The sequence below is a fragment of the Balaenoptera acutorostrata genome, chromosome 3 (assembly GCF_949987535.1).
Source record: "Balaenoptera acutorostrata chromosome 3, mBalAcu1.1, whole genome shotgun sequence".
NCBI lineage: Eukaryota > Metazoa > Chordata > Mammalia > Artiodactyla > Balaenopteridae > Balaenoptera > Balaenoptera acutorostrata.
In genome coordinates, this window is record NC_080066.1 from 103,716,951 (window position 1) to 103,735,387 (window position 18,437).

Here is an 18,437-nt window from a genome sequence, read left to right on the forward strand (position 1 = left end):
GCTCACAGTGGCTTGGACAAACAGGGAAAGAGATCATTCCAATACATTGTGGTGAATGCAATGATAAAAGGTATATCCTAGAGGCTGTGGGAGTTCAGAGCAATGCGAGGCCTGCCAGATAAACTAATCAGAGCTAAAATATCATTAGGTGATAATAACAATGTATTTTTCCCCTCTAGTAACAAGGTCCTTACTTACTTAATACAAAAAAATTAAGTAATGGTGGGCTTCCCTGGTGGCGCAGTGGTTGAGAGTCTGCCTGCTAATGCAGGGGACGCGGGTTCGAGCCCTGGTCTGGGAGGATCCCACATGCCGCGGAGCGGCTGGGCCCGTGAGCCACAGTTGCTGAGCCTGCGCGTCTGGAGCCTGTGCCCCGCGACGGGGGGGGCCGCGATAGAGAGGGGCCCGCGCACCGCGATGAAGAGCGGTCCCCGCACCGCGATGAAGAGTGGCCCCCGCTTGCCGCAACTGGAGAAAGCCCTCGCACGAACCGAAGACCCAACACAGCCAAAAATAAATAAATAAATAAATAAATAAATAAGAAAAATCCTTTAAAAAAAAAAAAAAAAAAAAAAATTAAGTAATGGTGAAAATTTCAGGCACTACTTTAGGTTGATGGGAGAAATATTTTTAGGATATTTCTTGCATAAGCAATGCCTTTGCGAGCTTCTCAGATTGTACCAAGCACAAGCAGGCACATGCCGCTGTGCGGGGCCATACCTGTCAACAGAGGGGACTGTTGAGAGGGTCCAGCAGGGTGAGTGAGTGAAGGGAGCAGGAGCCCTGGGTTCTAGTGGTGTGCAGCGTAGAACATTCCTGGAGTATGACTTCCACTAAGTGGGTGTGCTTTTTTTTGTTTGTTTTTTGTTTTTTAGCAAGACTATTCCTTAGTCAAATTAAGTTAGCAGCTTACTCTTTTTTTTAAATAAATTTATTTATTTATTTATTTTTGGCTGTGTTGGGTCTTCATTTCTGTGCGAGGGCCCTCTCCAGTTGCGGCAAGCGGGGGCCACTCTCCATCGCGGTGCGCGGGCCTCTCACTATCGTGGCCTCTCTTGTTGCGGAGCACAAGCTCCAGACGCGCAGGCTCAGTAATTGTGGCTCACGGGCCCAGCCGCTCCGCGGCATGTGGGATCCTCCCAGACCAGGGCTCAAACCCGTGTCCCCTGCATTAGCAGGCAGACTCTCAACCACTGCGCCGCCAGGGAAGCCCGGGTGTGCTGTTTTAAAGAAAATAAAATTCAACACACATGGGTGAAGTCACTTTCTCTCCAACTATTTCTTCATCACCATTGTCACAAACAGGAATTTCTCGATGACCCACTACGCAAAAGGCACTGTGCTGGGCCCTCACCAGAAGAGGGTGAAGAGTGTAAGGCACAGTTCTTACCCCCAAGGAAGGCTGGGTGATGAAGTAAGACAAGTAACAGAGTCCTAGGACTCAGGGAATCTGCTGTGTGAACATAGAAGGATCTCAGCTCCAACAAGGTCCCAGGTTGTCTGCAGGCCAGAGGAGAGCCTTGATGTTCTCATTTCTAGAGCTTCTTAGGTCAACAGTCTCAGGCAGGTTCATCTTCAGACTCTAGTTCTGGGGTTTACAGATCTCTGGCCCATCGTTCTCATGAGGCTGCCAAATGTCAACATAACTTAAGGTGAAAATACAGAAATTTGCCTTCATATTGCTATTTTTGAAATATATACCATTTTAGTGATGAAATGCAGGTCAGTTTTCTTCATTGATATTTTTCAGTCAATAAAGTTGAATTTTTTTTCCCCTTGGAGCGCAATCAAGTTTTTTTTGTTGTTGTTAAGGGATTAAAAAAGAGTGGACAGTCTCCAAGGGAGTGCACCTCTCTAGCCATTCCCTCAGTGCTTCCTTCTGACTGCCTTAAATATTCCTTCCATCTGAGCGAACAGGCAGCTGAATTAGCCTTTCTGCCCTACATTCCCCCTCTCACAGGGGTATGGACATCATTCAGGGACGGTGTGTAGAATAACCCTGACTATAAACACCCATGTGAGAAAAGAACTCTCATGCAAAGTTGTATGTACGCTTCTGAGTGGAGAGTCAGGGAAGGGATCATGCAGGAAGGCTGCAGTCGGGCCTGACAAGCTGGACAGGATTTTGACAGGCCAGGGTGTTCCAGACAGACAGGGGAAGTACAAAATAAATTCCAGGACTGCCGTCTATCCCGATTTGAGTGGGGTGGAGAGAGCTCTGGAGAGTAGCAGGAGCAAAGACTGTCACCTGACAGGTTGTGAAGATCTGGAATAATCAAGCAAAGGTGTTTGGGAAGGAAAAAACTATTAGAAACCATCTATTACTCACGGACAAGCACTGTTTCCATTTGAACATATGTTTTTTTTCAGATATTTTACTATGCAAATGTAACTACATTTAAGAAATGAGATCATATCCTTACAACTTTGTAAACTGCCTTTTTAAGATAAATATCATATTACATAGATCAATCCATATAATATTAATTGAAATGCCAATCACTATAAATGCACATAATAATAAAAATGGCAGTTGAAACTTTAAAAAAAACAACAAGGCATAGGCATTGAGCAGGGAAATGACAGAGTTAAATCAGTACTTTAGGAGGATTAATCTATCACCAGGATGCAAGATGACTAGTGGGAGGGAGGGAGGATTGAGCCTTAGGTATGAAAATGTTGTCCTTCAGGCCGGAGGTTCAGAGAGCCAGAGCATCTACTGTGGTGATGCCATTCTCACCCCCTCAGACTGATGCCAGGCCTGATAGAGGACCAAGCGTGAAGAAACGTAAAGTACAATAGCTCATCCATTCCATAGCTAACTACATCCACTGCTCAGCCTCAGAGCCCTTGGAAAATTCCAGCTGACTTTGGCAGTCAAAGTGAGAAGTCAAGCCCTTTTATTCTGCTCCTCCCTTCCCCACCTTCCTGTGCAGACTGTGGAAGGAAAGAATGGCAGTAGGGAAAGTTTCAGATAAGGCAGTAGCAGTGGAAAGGAGCAAAGCTCACTCCCCGTTTGCAAGATCCACGGTCATTTCAAATACCACCACGGTACAGATGCCTTGGTGGCAGAAGCAGCAGCTTCCTGGATTTTGTTTGGCAGGTGGAGGGTGGGGGGCTGTTGAATGGTAGGGGATCATCCTGTTAAAAACAGTTTGTTTTGGATGCAGCTCTGTTGCACTTCGACAGCTGGAAAGCGGTTGATGGTATTTGTTCTAGATTTTCAAATCTGAAGCCAAAGAGACCGTTTCCCTCCTTCCCCAAGTAGATTTCCTGCAATTACATATACTGTCACCTGGAAGATGGTAGGGGGCAGCATGTTACAGTGGAAAGAACACTAGCTTTGGAGCAAGGCTCGTCTCTATCAGAAGCCTAGATCACTGCCTTTGGGCCCTTCTACACCATCTTTACCTTAACTGCAGAGCGAGGATAACTCTTCTCTCAGGGGATGTCGGGAAACAGGGTAACCTACATAAAACACTCTAATAGTATATAGCACACTGATTGTGGCTCTCTCTCTGCAAAATATTCCCCACCCCCAACTTTACCGGTCCAGTGATTTTTCTAAGATTGAGAAGAACACAATTTGGTTGAATGCTGCCTTGGAAAAGCAGTCTTGGAACTAGACCAGTTCCAGGAGAGGGGCCAATGCTGGGGAGACAGACTCGCTGTGGTGCCGACAGCCTGGTAATCAGTACAGGGTATCTGAAAGTTACGACCTTTCACAAAACAAGTCCAGTCATGCAGTTGCTTGGGGGTTTGATACTCCAGGGCCCTCATAACAAACAGGCATAGCGGAGAGGAGTTCAAGGGCAGGGTGCAGGCAGGAAGGAAATGAAACGGGCAGGACAACAAGCATGAGAAGCAGGATAATGTCCTTGGGGAGGGGGCTTGAAAGAGCAACGGAGGTCTACAGCCTCAAGAGACTGGAGCTGCAGGAAGATCACTAAGACTGAAGTCCATTTCTTGGAGCTGGACACACGGTCAAACCACGCTGGCAGTAACAAAATTGAGTCTGAACCTAAACTGGCTATCCAAAATTAGCTGTGTTCTTCAGAACACCCGTTCTGCAAGATGTTGATAGATTGAAAAGAGAGGGAAAAAGGAAGAAGAAAAAAAGGCTTCCTTGGCCAAAGAAGTTCGGTAACTGATGGATAAAACAAGTATTTCTTTACTGTAGCATTTCTCAGTCTTTAAAATACTAACATTAATTGTGAATCTCTAAAAGAAAGGGAATTCCCTGGCGGTCCAGTGGTTAGGACTCCACGCTTTCACTGCCGAGGGCTCGGGTTCAATCCCTGATGGGGGGGAACTAAGATCCCGCAAGCTGCGTGGCGAGGTAGGTAGGTAGGTAGGTAAGTAAATAAATTAATTAAAAAAAATAGAAAGATAGAGGCAGTGCTGCCCAAACTTACCTAAACTCTGACTCCTTTCAAGGCGAGAGCACAAATATTCTACAGAAATAATCTGATCTACAGAGGGTAGCAGGACGAGCTCCAGTTCTGGGAAATGGGGTGTGGCTCCAGCTGTAGGCCGGGCGGGGAGGACTGTGGAAATTGGTGACGGGCAACATGGTGGTGCCTCATGATTGTGGCCAGGGCTGGATGAAAGCAACAGAAACTGAACAGCTGGCAGAGGTGTCAGAGTTTTTTTAAAAACTGAAAGATTTAGCCGGACTTTTTCCTTTGCCTTTTACAAAAAATAAAAACATGGCCCTTCATGGAAGAGCATATTATAAAACATATGTTAAATAAGTCAAAATATAAATCAAAAAATCTGGGAGAGTCTAAATCAAAATGTCCATGAAAATTATTATTATTATCACTTTTTTGCATGGTAGGATGTTAACTATCTTTTTTACTTATTTGTATTTTCCATTTTATCTAATAAATGTCTTTCTTTTTAAATTAAAATAATTTTAAAAAATCACTTTACTGGGCTTCCCTGGTGGCGCAGTGGTTAAGAATCCACCTGCCAATGCAGGGGACACGGGTTCCAGCCCTGGTCTGGGAAGGTCCCACACGCCACAGAGCAACTAAGCCCATGCGCCACAACTACTAAGCCTGTGCTCTAGAGCCCATGAGCCACAACTACTGAGCCCATGTGCCACAACTACCAAAGCCCATGCTCTGCAACAAGAGAAGCCACAGCAATAAGCCCGCGCACCACAAGGAAGAGTAGCCACTGCTAGCTGCATCTAGAGAAAAGCCCGCATGCAGCAACGAAGACCCAATGCAGCCAAAAATAAATAAAATAAATAAATAAAATTTAAAAATCACTTTACTAATTTACAGCAATTAGGAAATTAAAATTGTGCAAATGTTTTAAAGCTTAGGATTTGATTTGGCAGCTTTGGCAATATTATTTTAGTATTTGTTATTATTTCCCACTTAAGCTAACCCTGGTTAGCCTAATTCATTTGAATGGATTTTCTCTTTCAGAAGGAAACTTGTATTAGTTTCCTAGGACCATAGTAACAAAGTACCAGAAACTGGGTGGCTTAAAACAACAGAAATACAATCTCTCACAGTTCTAGAGGCTGGAAAACCAAAACCAAGGTGTTGACAGGGCCATGATCTTTCTGCAGGCTCTAGGCAAGAATCTTTCTTTCCTTGCCTCTTCCTAGCTTCTGGTGGCTCTGGCAATCGTCGTCTTGTAGCTGCAGTACTCCAATCTGCCTCCATCGTCACATGGACTTCTACCCCATATATCTATCTGTGTGCCCTCTCCTCTGATAAGGATATCAGTTATTGGATTTAGAACCCACCCTAATCCAATATGACCTCATCTAAACTAATTACATCTGCAAAGTTCCTATTTCCAATTAAGGTCACTTCCTGAGGTTCCAGGTGGATGTGAATTTTGGGGGGACACTATATAACTCACTATAAGACTAAAAATAATTTAGTCCACAAACTCTTGAAAAGTGTAAATTAGCACATTTTGGAGGGCCTATTTGAATTTATTAATATTGTAACTGTATAACCTCTGTGGTAAGCGACCTTAATTGTATGACTCTCCTACAGAACTGTGCTTACAAACTACCCAGGGATGTTCATAGTAATTTTTTTGTAACAGTGACAAATGGGAACAACCTAAATGCCCATCAGTTAGGGACTGGTTAACTAAATTATCCTACATCCATGCCATGTATACTCTGTAGCCTTTAAAAAGAATGAGGTAGATCTGAGTGACAGACATGGAAGACATCCAAGATGGATTAAGTGAAAATACAAGTCAGTGCAGTATTTAATATGTTTCCATTTATGTAATAAACTTCTACAAATTAAACAATCCTACATTTATTTTATGTTTTAACGGATGACTATCTTTCAAAAGCACTTCAATAAACACAAAAGGTACTTATCATTCTCCTTCAATTCTTCTGAATTCCACTTCATCCTTTCATTAGTCTGCTTGGGCTACCATAACAAAATACCAGAGACCGGGTGGCTTTAACAACAGAAATTTATTTTTTCACAGTTCTGGAGACTGGGAGGTCCAAGATCAAGGTGCTGATTCAGCTCCTGGCGAGAGCTCTCTTTCTGGCTGTAGACAGCCACCTTCTCATTGTGTCCTCACATGGCAGAGTGACACAGCAAGTTCTCTTGCGTCTCTTCTTATAAGGACACTAATCCCAGTATGAGAGCCCTACCTTCATGGCCTCATCTAACCCTAATTACCCCCCAGAGGCCCCATCTCCAAATACATTGGGGGTTAGGGCTTCAACATATGAATTTTGGGAGGACAATCCTCCTTACAAAAAACTCAGGCTATAAAACAATGCTTTATAACAGAACCAATCGAGGCTTTTTAAAATTAGCACATAAGAAGAAATGCCACAAAGGACCTGGATTAGTCATTCAGATCCTTGGTGTAGAAACAGTTTAGCCCACCTCCAAGATAGCTGAAATTAATCACTAGCATGAATCCAGAGTAACCAAGCTTTAAGAAACATGTTAGGCTATCAGTGATATATCATTATGACTCATGCTATGGTTGTCATTCTTAGCTTTTAATGGGATCTGTGGGAATGGCAATTCTCCCAGCTTCCTAAGCAAGTGCTGGGTAAGTGCTATAATGGGAACCTGTGAATTGCAGGTAAAATGTGAATTGCACAACAGTCTTCCTGAAATTAAAAAAAGGTAATTGCTAATGAAGAATGGTATTACTAACCAACATCTTTTCCCAGAACCATATTAGTTCATGTCACTGCTGACAGGAGCATTTCATGACACTGCAGAGCTATGAACTAGAAATTGAAAAATTTGTAATCTGCATAGAAATGATGCAGAAACCCAACAAGAACTAGCAAGGTAGGATCTTACTAAAAAAAAAAAAAAAAAATTTTTTTTTTTTTTTTCCACTAAAGAGGTTTGAAAATGCAAACAGACAAAACAGAGGAAAGTTTCCTCTTGTTAAAACCCCATTACTGACACGGAATAAACTGCATCATGAATGGTGCAATAGTAAGGTGTTCCTTTTCAGAAGGCAATAATGATAGTAGAGTTAAATAACACAAATAAATGGAGATTGCAATAGAAGTCCATTTTATTTAAGCTGCCAAAAGGATTAGGAGCTTTTAGAGCACACTGGGGGAACTGGTTGGACCACTGAGGATAGCCGAATAGATTTATTATAGGGACACTGTAAAATGGCAGAGACCAAAAACTTAAGACATAGCTGTAAAGCTTTTTTTCCTTTAAAGGGATCCATTCTCACAAATCTGGCTATGTGAATAGAAATTTCTTTGTTCAAGTTTCAATCCAAATGCAACTGCTCTGAAGAGAATGGCATGAAGTATTAGAAATAGTCAGCTTCTCAGACTCCTAAAGAGGTTGGGGGGTGGGGTGGCAGGGGCGGGGAAGATATTTACAAAAACAAATACCAAAACTGCGTAGGTGGCACAGATTGTAAAAGTCAAACAAGGCAACTCATATGACCTGTGGAATCATGGTTTGCCTTCTCACAGTTTCTTTAATTAAAATCATATTTGCTCAAAGCCACAGAGTAAAGGAAGTTTAACATTTATTTTTACAATTTCAATATTTCTATTATTTTCTAATTCAAGTTTATCCCAGTGGGAGGCATAAAAGGAGGCTCTCAAAAACTAATGATTGCTTAAATTACTTTGTGTAAATTCAAACCTTGCCATTTTAGAGCAACAAAACACTCTAGGTCAGTGGTTCTCAGTCCTTGCTGCAAAGGAGAATCACCTGGAGAGCCATACAGAAATACGGATGACCTTGCTCCACCCTAAGCAAATGAATTAGAATCTCTGCGGGTGTGGCCAAGGCATCAGTATTTTTCAAGGGCTCCCAAGATGAGTCTCCTTTGAATCTAGGACAGAACCATTCCACTTCTAGGTGTAGAATCATGTCATATTATAATTAATAACATTTATATTTCTCTAAATCCAAAAGTGGTACCCGCATAATGCAGAGAATTACTAAAAGTATGGGAAAGCACAATTTTTAAAAATGATATGAAACCCCATTATTCCTTTATGTGTTTATGATTTGTCTTCTTTCTATGAATATACCATATATGAAAGAATAATATGCAAAATATGTATTCCAAAAAAATACATTTTAGAACTAGAAGGTACCCTTAGAAGTTATCTAGTACCAGTCCCTTATTTTATAGATGAAGAAATGTAGGCCAAGAGAGTTCCTACCTCTCTTAGGAGTTCATTTGGAGTCAGGATTAAAATATATGTTTCCCTTTACTTTTCTTACAAAACACATTTTTGTGCAAAAACTTGGATCCTCAAAAGTTTAATTCCAATCTGAAACTCCATTTCCATAAAGGATCTATTATTTCTAATGATATTCTAACAATCTTTAAAAAATATCAGTCAGATTTTTAAAGACTGCCTTCTTCTTTCTATTTAATTCTAGCACGTATATAGCAAGTTGCCCTCTGTGTTCTATGGAACATTGATTGCACTGGACATTAACAGATGTGATAGGAAAAAAAAAAAAGAGGCTTGTTATTCAGGCAGATTGGGAAACAAAATGAAAGGAGATTATTTACTGAATCATTTCTTGTGGTTTTAATGTTATACTAGTAGCACCGAGAATCTCTGGGATGTATGTGCAGAATACAGTATCTCGAACTTATCTGACCTTGGAACCTTTCCTCAGTTCCGTCTCAACATCTTCACGTTCTCTGGAGCACGTTTTTAGCAAATAACACTATGAGGATTCCTAGAACAAAGGAATAAAAGACCTGGAGTACCCTTGAGACCAAAGAAACTTTGTTATAGCTTAAAAATTTTTATAGCAAGTAGAAGAGTACTTTAAAAGGTTAGAAGGAATATATGATTTGAATGACAGTGACAGCAACATTGGTTATAAAAGGGAAAAAAAACAGTAAACAACGTAAAAACCCAATAATAAGTTTAATTATGATATAGGTATACAGTTGAATACAAAACCCAATCACTACGAATAATGTTGAAGATTAATGACATTAAAAAACACGTCATGCACTTGTGGCGAGCACTCCATTTAACCTCAGAACAAGCCTCGAAAGCAGGTACATATGGAAAGGCTTGAAACACAAAGAATCTAACTTGCCCAAAGTCACGCAATTAAGTAACGGAGCCAGAATTCAAACGGAGACCGTCTGAATCTTGAGCCCAAGAGCCTTAACCCGCCCACACTGCCTCCTAGGTTTGCTGCGGAGCAGGAACAGATCTACGTCGCAGGGTTACTGTGAGAATTAAATGAAATAATAGACACAAAGTTCCTGGAACAAGGTGGACATTCAACACCCAGAAGCTACTAAGTAACTCGCTCAAGGTCACACAATCCGTGGTGAAGCCAGGATTTAAACAGAGATTTGAATCTTGTGTTCCCGGGAACTGGTAAGAGCTCCAGACGCTTTTCAGGGCTTCAACCCCTAATGGAGAGTCAGTATGGACTTCCCTCTGTCCCATAAAACGCACCTCAGAGGTGAGGGAACACCCAGCAGGTCTTCTTCAGAAGGGAGGGAAGGCGAGGAAGACGCTTCAGGCAGCTTTACATTCTGCCTCCCGTTTTTCCCTCCCACCTTATGTAGTTCCGACCACACCCTTCGGTCAGCCGCCTGACAATTTCCGGAACGGAAGTGACGTATACATTTACGCGCCGGATGTGGACTTGCAGAGTGAGCCCCGGAAGTCGTGGACGCCGTTGGGCTTGAGGCCCGACTGCACTTTGGTCGGGAGCTCTGCAGCTTTGGGAGGCGGCCGTTGCCATGACGGCCCAGGGGAGCCTGGTGGCCAACCGAGGCCGGCGCTTCAAGTGGGCGATTGAGCTGAGCGGACCTGGAGGAGGCAGCAGGTGAGGTGCATGGGCAAAGTTAGACATCAGAGAGCTCCCACCCCAGCACTACCCCAGAGGAATAGGACCTGAACCCTCAGGCCCAACTCCCTGAAAAGGATAGGTGGCCCAGAAACGACTCCTGGGAAGCTAGCGGCTTCTCTGCCATAGAGGTTTCTATGACCAAAGGATGCTTATTTCATTCCTCCCTACAGGCAAGGGTCTGACGAACCCACGAGAGGGCTTGGTCTAATCTGGGTAGATGCATCTGAGGATCTTTATTCCTGTGATTCGAACGGGAAATGTGGAATATGAAGTGTGGAAGGCTGCAACCTTAGTTTCTTGGTTTTGGTCTCTAGGAGCCGAAGTGACCGGGGCGGTGGACAGGGAGACTCGCTGTACCCAGTTGGTTACTTGGACAAGCAAGTGCCTGATACCAGCGTGCAAGAGACAGACCGGATCCTAGTGGAGAAGGTACAGAGGTATAGATGTCACTATAGTCCTTGGGCCAGTCCTGACCTACACACCCACCCTCTTCTCCCACGCAGCATATGAATGTCTTACTGTAGATGGCCCTTATCCCGAATATTTGGTAGCTAAACTGCTTGAGATTAGTGTTACATTAGTTGACATATCAGAGCCAAAAGTGCTCAATAATTGGAAAAATAAAAGACGTTTGAACATAAGATATAAGGAAGTAGGTTGAAAATTAGCTAGTGGTAGCAATGCGTTCCAGTTCAAGTCATCTTTTTCTACTGGAGTTCCCTTATACCACACAACCAACCTGTCAGAACAGTCCGTTGGTTTTACCTTCAAAATAGATTCAAGATCTTAATTCTTATTGCTGTAATCTATCATCCTGGTCTAAGCCACTTCATCTCCTACCACTTTCCCCTTTGTTCACTCCTATAGTCAGAACGGCCTCCTTGCTGCTCCTTAAATGTGCCAGGGAAGCTTCTATTTCAGGCTTTTTGTACTTGTTCTTTCCTTTTCCCCCATATACCTTTATGATTTGCTGTCTCATCTCCTTTCAGTCTCTCAAATGTTACCTTCTTAGTGAAGTCTACTCATGGCACTCCCAATCTTTTCTTACTTTATATTTCTCCATATCATTCATATATATTTCTCCATATCATTCATATATAGTTTACTTATTTTAGTATCTCTCTTTTCACTCTTTTAAGCTCCATGAGAGCAAGATTTTGTCTCCCAAGTCCCTCGAACAGTGCCTGGCACTTTCCTCTCAGCCTTAATATTGTTCAATATTAAATGAACTTTGATTCATGAAATGCAGTGATTTTCACAACATGGAAATGACAGAGCTGTTGTCAGTGATTTTCTTGATAAGTGTCCTGTCATTTTTCATCTTGGTACATCAAAGCATAATATGAATAACACATGATAGGTATTACTAAAATGGCGTGATTTTAAAGGCAGATTATTATAAAATACGTATTTTAGAACAATTCTGTTGTATGGATGATTTGATATATTTCAACTCTCAGATGGGGACTTCCCTTGGTGGTCCAGTGGTTAAGACTCCATGCTTCCAACGCAGGGGGCACAGGTTTGATCCCTGGTCAGGGAACTAAGATCCCACATGCTGCTCGGCAGGGCCAAAAAATTTAAAAAAAACAAGAATTCTATAAATAAACTCTCATATAAGTGATCTGTGTAAATGACAGATAAGGGAACTGTTTACACATATGGCCATTTATTCTTTTATGTGAATAAACCCAAATGGACAGGGGTATATTATTCTGTTTATATAGATAGATTTACTTTAAATATTTTGTTTAGGATTTTTGTATTTAGGTTCATGAGTGATACTGGTCTGTAAACTTTTCTCATAATGTCATTGGCAGGTTTTGGTATTTATGAGGCCCCATATTACAGTAATGAGTTCATTTTTTCTTCTCTGAGTTTGTATAAGATTGGCTTTATTTTTTCCTTATATGTTTAGAATTTGCCAAGGGATACCATTTGGGCTTAATTACAGAGTTTCTTAAAGTTATAAGACTATTTAAATTTCCAACTTCTTATGCCGTTTAGGTAAGTTGTTATTTTTTCTAGGAATTTAGCCATTTCCCCAAAATTCATAATATTGATCACTTTAATATGTGGAAGACCTATAGAGATGTCTCTATTTTCATTCTTGCTGTTGAATATTTTGCTTTTTATTCATCAGGCTCACCAGTATTTTCTTAATCTTTTCGAAAAAACCTTTGGCTTTGTTGATTTTAAGAAAATTTCATTAATTTCTGCTCTCATTTTGATTTCCTTCCTTTCCATTTCCTTGGGTTTAATTTATTCTTTTTCTTACCTCTTGAAATAGATGCTTAGATACTTTTATTTAGTCTTCCAATATGTATTTAAGAGTGTAAATTTCTCAAAGCTCTGTTTCCCCCAGTTTTAATATATGGTATTTGTTATCAGTTAACAATATGTCTGTTTTCCACTGAAATTTCTTCCTTGATTAGTGGATCATTTAAGAGCACATTTTTCCACTCTAACACATAGGGGATTTTCTAGTTATCTTTTTGTTATTGATTCCTAGCTTAATTGCATTATAATCAAAGAATATGCTTTGTATGATTTGAGTTCTTTGAGAGTTATTGACACTTTCTCCACGGCTCAGTAAGTTGTCAGTTTTTGTAAATGTCCCATGTGTGTTTGAAAAGAATGTGATCTCTGCAGCTGTTGGGTGCAGTGTTCTATATGTCAATTGGTTTAATAATATCATTCAGATCTTCTATATCTGGATTTGTCTGTTTGTTCTATTAGTTATTGAGGTATGCTAATCTACCACTATGTGGATTTATCTAGTTCTTCAGTTGTAGATGGGCCAGTGATAGATGCAGAAGTATAAGAACAAAAGTAGGGAAGTCTTTTCTTTACCGCAAGTCATGGGGGAAAAATGGTATTTGGGAAACCCATGGGGAAACACAGAAATGGTGAAGATGCCTTATCTTTAGGAGAAGAGCAAGCTTCCTGTGGCAAAGTGGGAGAAGGGCAGAGGTGGTGGAATTGAGGAGTCAGCTCACTCAGAAGCACAGAGTCGGGAATTGTGTTCATTTGACTTTAACACCAGTGATATAACGTAGGACTGAGGATAGTGATCAGAGGTTAAAACTGTGTTTGTTTTAGCGCTGCTGGGACATTGCCTTGGGTCCCCTGAAACAGATTCCCATGAACCTCTTCATCATGTACATGGCAGGCAATACTATCTCCATCTTCCCTACTATGATGGTGTGTATGATGGCTTGGCGACCCATTCAGGCACTTATGGCCATTTCAGCCAGTAAGTATTCTTGAAATAATAATCCTCCCTAAGCTTTAAGAATCAAAGGCAAATTCTTCGGCAGAACCCATTACGGGAAGTCTTTGGCACAGCTAGCTCTTGGCTAGTTGCAGTAGGAGTGTGTGTAGGGTGGTGATGGCAGTGGTGGTGGCATGGAGGAGGAAATGGTGCTTGTGGGCTTTTGTTCACCTTTAATGGTTCTATTTGTACTCTTACTATGGGACTGGACTGTCTGTTTTATATATATTAATATATGGCCTGATTCGTATTGAAAAAAAAGTTGTTTTGGTTTTTGACACTTTCTGTTACCCCAACAGCTTTCAAGATGCTAGAAAGTTCAAGCCAGAAGTTTCTTCAGGGTTTGGTGTATCTCATTGGGAACCTTATGGGTTTGGCATTGGCTGTTTATAAGTGCCAGTCAATGGGACTCTTGCCTACACATGCATCAGATTGGTTAGCCTTCATTGAGCCCCCTGAGGTAAGGCAAAAGGAAAGTTAAATTTGGGGCAGATGTGATGTACAGTAAATAGTTGATCCATTTGATGGTGGGGGATCACAGTTGCTATTAGAACTCATTTCTTAAGAAATAAGATCCATTAGGAGTTTGGAAGTTGTTATATTTTAAAGATAAAGCAAAATAGAGCTTATGATTAAAGTATTAAGTACTTGATTCAGGAAGTTATTTCAGTACTCATTCACCATTAACCTATTCATTTTTTCTTTTTTTCAGAGGATGGAGTTCAGTGGAGGAGGACTGCTTTTGTGAACCTGAGAAAGAAGCACGTGGTGCCTATGTATTTGGATCTCATTTACAGCCGCCTTCATGCCCAGTGGCTCCTCCTCAGCATACTAACCCTTAACATTATCACTCACTGAAAAGGACCAAAAGGTCTCTTTTCTCCATGGTGAAGAGACAAATCCTAGAAAGACAATGTACATATCACTACAAACACAAAAAAACTACCACAACTCTTGACTGAAAATAAGGTAGAAAACTTTATTTATGTTTCCAGTAGAGAGCAAAACAACAAATAAAACCATAACTCTGTAAACAAAAGAGTGGTTGCTGATAAATCAAGAGCTACAGCAGCATCTCCTTTTAATAAATTAAATGGTTGAGAACAGTGCTTTAAAAAAAAGTTGCACAAGTTTCCCTTAAATCTATCCTCCTTAATATTTCACTTCTATTTAACACAAGCTGGGACATAAAAATTCTGTTGGAGATACTAGAGAAATGTGAGAAAATAATGCTGAATTCAGATTATACATGATGAAAAGAAAAATAAACCAGACAAAAAAAAGCACATAAAATGCTTACAGTGTAATTGCTACTTTAATATCCACAAAAATGGATTTTTAACATGTTTAGGGAGAAAGAGGATTGGTGAGATCTCTGGGGACACAGGAATCTGAGGCAACGGAAGATACAAAGTAGTGATCTTTCCCCTGCCAAAAGGAATTTGGCACCTGTCAAGACAGATGCTGCAATTCAAACTTAAGCTTTTAAGATAGCTATAAAAGGCAGAGGGCCAGCAGTTGGAAAATGAATATTGTCATAACCTGCCCTGGTAAAGTCATAGCTAAGACTTAAAAGCTGGATATCTTCAAAAGGCAGGAGGAGGTCTTTCCTTTCTCTTCCTGCTTGAAACACAAAGCCCCTTCCCCTAAGGTGCATTTTCTCATCAAGTTTTCGGTATTGCTTTATTTGCAGTGATTAAAAGAGACAAGACACCTTGCAGACAACATAAGCAACACATAGACATGAAATGCTCTAGACAGAGATGAGTTTAAATCTGGCCTAATAACCACTTCCCCATGTAACAGTGATTGTGTTTTAGGGCCTAAAGTAGGGGCTGTATTAGCAGCCGCTAATTCCATTATCCCTTCAAAGGATTCTTACAGAGCTCCAGCCACAAAAAGCTCTTGTAAAACTAACCTTATTTCCTGCCCGTATTTTTTCTATACGGGAAAAAATATTTATCACTTTGGCCAGAGGTTTTGTGTAAATGTAAAGGAATTCCTGACCTTTAGAGCATGGATCTTTACTAGCTTGGGTCCTAGGGGACCTGTTCCACTACTGCTGGACTCAACTTAGCAATGGAGTGTTGCAAGGAAAGTTGTAAACAATGCTTCTACCCTCTGCAGGAAGCAGCAGAAAAAAGACTTAAAAGATCTTGTCCGCTTTGCTACCTGAGTGGGCTGGGACACTGAAACAAGAGCAAAGGGAATAAACCAAAATGACTCAGTTTCTTAAGCCATATTGAAGGGTTTTTCTCCTCTGTCCATAAGGGTCAGATGAATAGTCTGCGGACTACGGAGCAAGTCAGCTTGCTCCATATCCTACTGGTAATGAAAGAGTGGTACTATTTATCATTAATAAAATGAAATTCAAAAGCAGACATGAATACAGGCAAGATAGTTTCTTGGAATACCCTATCTATCCTGTACAATAAATGAAGATTTCACATATATGAAATTACCACTCAGTCACACAGGGCACTTTCCCTATGCTCGAAAGGCAGGTGTTTTGTGATCATTAAGTTAGCAAATAAAAAGCTAAGCTTGCAGAAGCATTTCCTTGACACATTTAGAGCTTTCTGAAAACAAAACTGAAATAGAAGACTGTTACCTTGGATAATCTCTTAGTTCAGATCCAAGTTTCTGCAGTCAAAATGAAGAATAAAATTGAAAGGAAAAAAAAAATGCTTATACTTAGTGCTGAGCTGCATGCCCTCAAGTCTTCACTATGGCTGGCTTTGGGAATGAGTCCACAGGTTTCCTAATGAAAGAAGATTCTGGAAACAGGCCAATGCCAATTGCATGCCACTTCAGGGAAGTAGGTAAGAAGAGTAGCAGCAGCTCAGTAACTTTGGCACTACGGAAGGAGTATGGCTATAAACTTCAAATTCCACTGCTGGATTCTCCCTTTGAAGGATAATTCAAAGGTTTTAGGAAAGGATTTTAGCCAGTCTTCCTAGTGTGTTTGTTCCTATGATTTTTGATCTGTGCCTATAACCCAGAGGGCATAAAAGGGAGAAGGAAAGGAGAATCTCTTGGTCAATATGCATCATCATCTGCATTTCTTAGATAACAGCTTATATATTTTGCCCATGTCTCATAGGTAACCACAGACTGCATTTATGTAAATCTTGATAGCTACATTTTGGAGTTCGCTTAGTTTGTCCATTTGCAAAGAACCTGAAAGAAAGAATTTTTACTCAACCTTTTAAAAAACAACTTCCATGGTAACAGTGCCTGTATTACAATCCTAACCACAGGATGGGTTTGAGAAACAGCTGAAATATACAACACCGTATGTGTACTTAAACATATTTTGGGGGTATCTTATTTTGGAGGAAGTAGGGGCTGCAGTTTCATGTTTCAGTTTTTATATATTAGTACCCTAATGTAAAATTAAGAGTCCTGGAGAGCAGTGGATACACTGACGAAAATTTTCATCTTGGCTTGCCACGGATGTCTCCACAAAGATGTTAGCTCCCCGTGTACTTGGCCATGAATTCTTTAGTATGATGAGGCTGTGTCTCTCTGGCTGTTACCCACATGGTGTCATCATTGAATCATGACTTCTGAGACTCACCTTTAATGTTAGATGTGTACTTGTCTTTTGTCTTCAGTTGAATTTCTAGCATCCCTTTTGCCAATTCATTTTATTGGTTTAGCTTGTTAATTCTAACTTGCCTTTATCTGGTACAGGCATGGCTTGTAGGACTTGAGCATTGTTCTGAGGTTGAGGGAATATCTGCTTCTTCTTTAAGGACAGCAGGTCATATGGTAGCAAAGAGCAGATCTGTTTGTACTTTTCTGCACAAGTACTTGAGGCTCAGCTCGTTAAGAGTTCAGCGTGATGTACACAGAACACAGGTCCCTAGTTGATGGGAGTGGTAGTAAAGAGCTGGCACTTCCATGGAGGATGGAAGCCTTTTTGGAAAGGTGAGGCCCAGCAGAGTCATTCAGGGGTAGATTATGAATAAATGGTGATCACTTCACTGCCACCACCTCGGACAAGAAGGACTCGCTCTAGTCCTTCGGTGAGCACTTCTAGGAACTCCATGTCTTCAGAATTTGTCAAGGAGACAAATAGGCAGGAGAAGAGCACAATTTAAAACCTGGCATCATGATAATCTGAGTTTATCTGACTACAAAGCTGCAAAATCAACATGCATGTTTTAATTATTATATATTCAGAACTGGAGAAGTCTGAACTCTGGATTCAATCTAACTCTGAAGTAATCTGGGGATCTAGCCTCTTTGCATAAATAATACAAGACTCTCTCCCATTTGTTAGATTTTTTTTCTAAATGTTATTTTAAAATGGGGGAGGGGCTTCCCTGGTGGCGCAATGGTTGAGAATCTGCCTGCTAATGCAGGGGGCATGTGTTCGAGCCCTGGTCTGGGAAGATCCCACATGCCGAGGAGCAGCTGGGCCCGTGAGCCACAATTACTGAGCCTGCGCGTCTGGAGCCTGTGCTCCGCAACAAGAGAGGCCGCGATAGTGAGAGGCCCGCGCACCGCGATGAAGAGTGGCCCCCGCTTGCCACAACTAGAGAAAGCCCTCGCACAGAAACGAAGACCCAACACAGCCATAAATAAATAAATAAATATTAAAAAAAAAATGGGGGAAACCCAGAAGTAATGTGTTACTACTACATAGCAAATAAGGCAGAAGGAAGAAAAAGCCACAACAGGGCAGCTTGTAAGATTCCAGGAGAGAATCCCAGTAATTTCCAAGTGAACCTGCTCAAGTTAGATTTTTTCTGCCAGTTCTTCTTTCTTTTTCTTTTTTTCTTCAAATATAGTTGATTTACTCT

General features: G+C 41.1%; 2 protein-coding genes and 1 long non-coding RNA gene across 7 annotated transcripts in view; 1 reads left to right on the top strand and 2 right to left on the bottom strand.

The window, feature by feature from the left end:
- Positions 1-990: 990 nt before the first annotated feature.
- LOC130707597 (uncharacterized) lies at positions 991-10,135 on the bottom strand. The gene is made up of 3 exons (XR_009007496.1): positions 9,953-10,135; positions 9,129-9,209; positions 991-1,627 (listed from the first exon to the last, which is right to left on the bottom strand). It is a non-coding gene; the product is annotated as an uncharacterized LOC130707597 (long non-coding RNA).
- A 3-nt stretch (positions 10,136-10,138) lies between these two features.
- Positions 10,139-15,625, top strand: EMC4 (ER membrane protein complex subunit 4). 2 transcript variants are annotated; one of them, XM_007180458.3, is made up of 5 exons: positions 10,139-10,328; positions 10,667-10,781; positions 13,455-13,608; positions 13,926-14,086; positions 14,339-15,625. In XM_007180458.3, the coding sequence occupies exons 1-5, from the start codon at positions 10,243-10,245 to the stop codon at positions 14,372-14,374; spliced, it is 552 nt and encodes a 183-aa protein (XP_007180520.1). In that variant the 5' UTR covers positions 10,139-10,242; the 3' UTR covers positions 14,375-15,625. The 2 variants fall into 2 exon arrangements, with proteins under 2 accessions (XP_007180520.1, XP_007180521.1); XM_007180459.3 differs by lacking the exon at positions 13,926-14,086.
- A 9-nt stretch (positions 15,626-15,634) lies between these two features.
- SLC12A6 (solute carrier family 12 member 6) overlaps positions 15,635-18,437 on the bottom strand; it is an 89,007-nt gene continuing 86,204 nt past the window's right edge. For all 4 annotated transcript variants that reach the window (XM_007180455.2, XM_057542891.1, XM_007180456.2 and 1 more), the window contains one exon: positions 15,635-17,682. In XM_007180455.2, the coding sequence (XP_007180517.1) occupies positions 17,591-17,682 (92 nt within the window). In that variant the 3' untranslated portion in view covers positions 15,635-17,590. The remainder of the gene's footprint in view (positions 17,683-18,437) is intronic.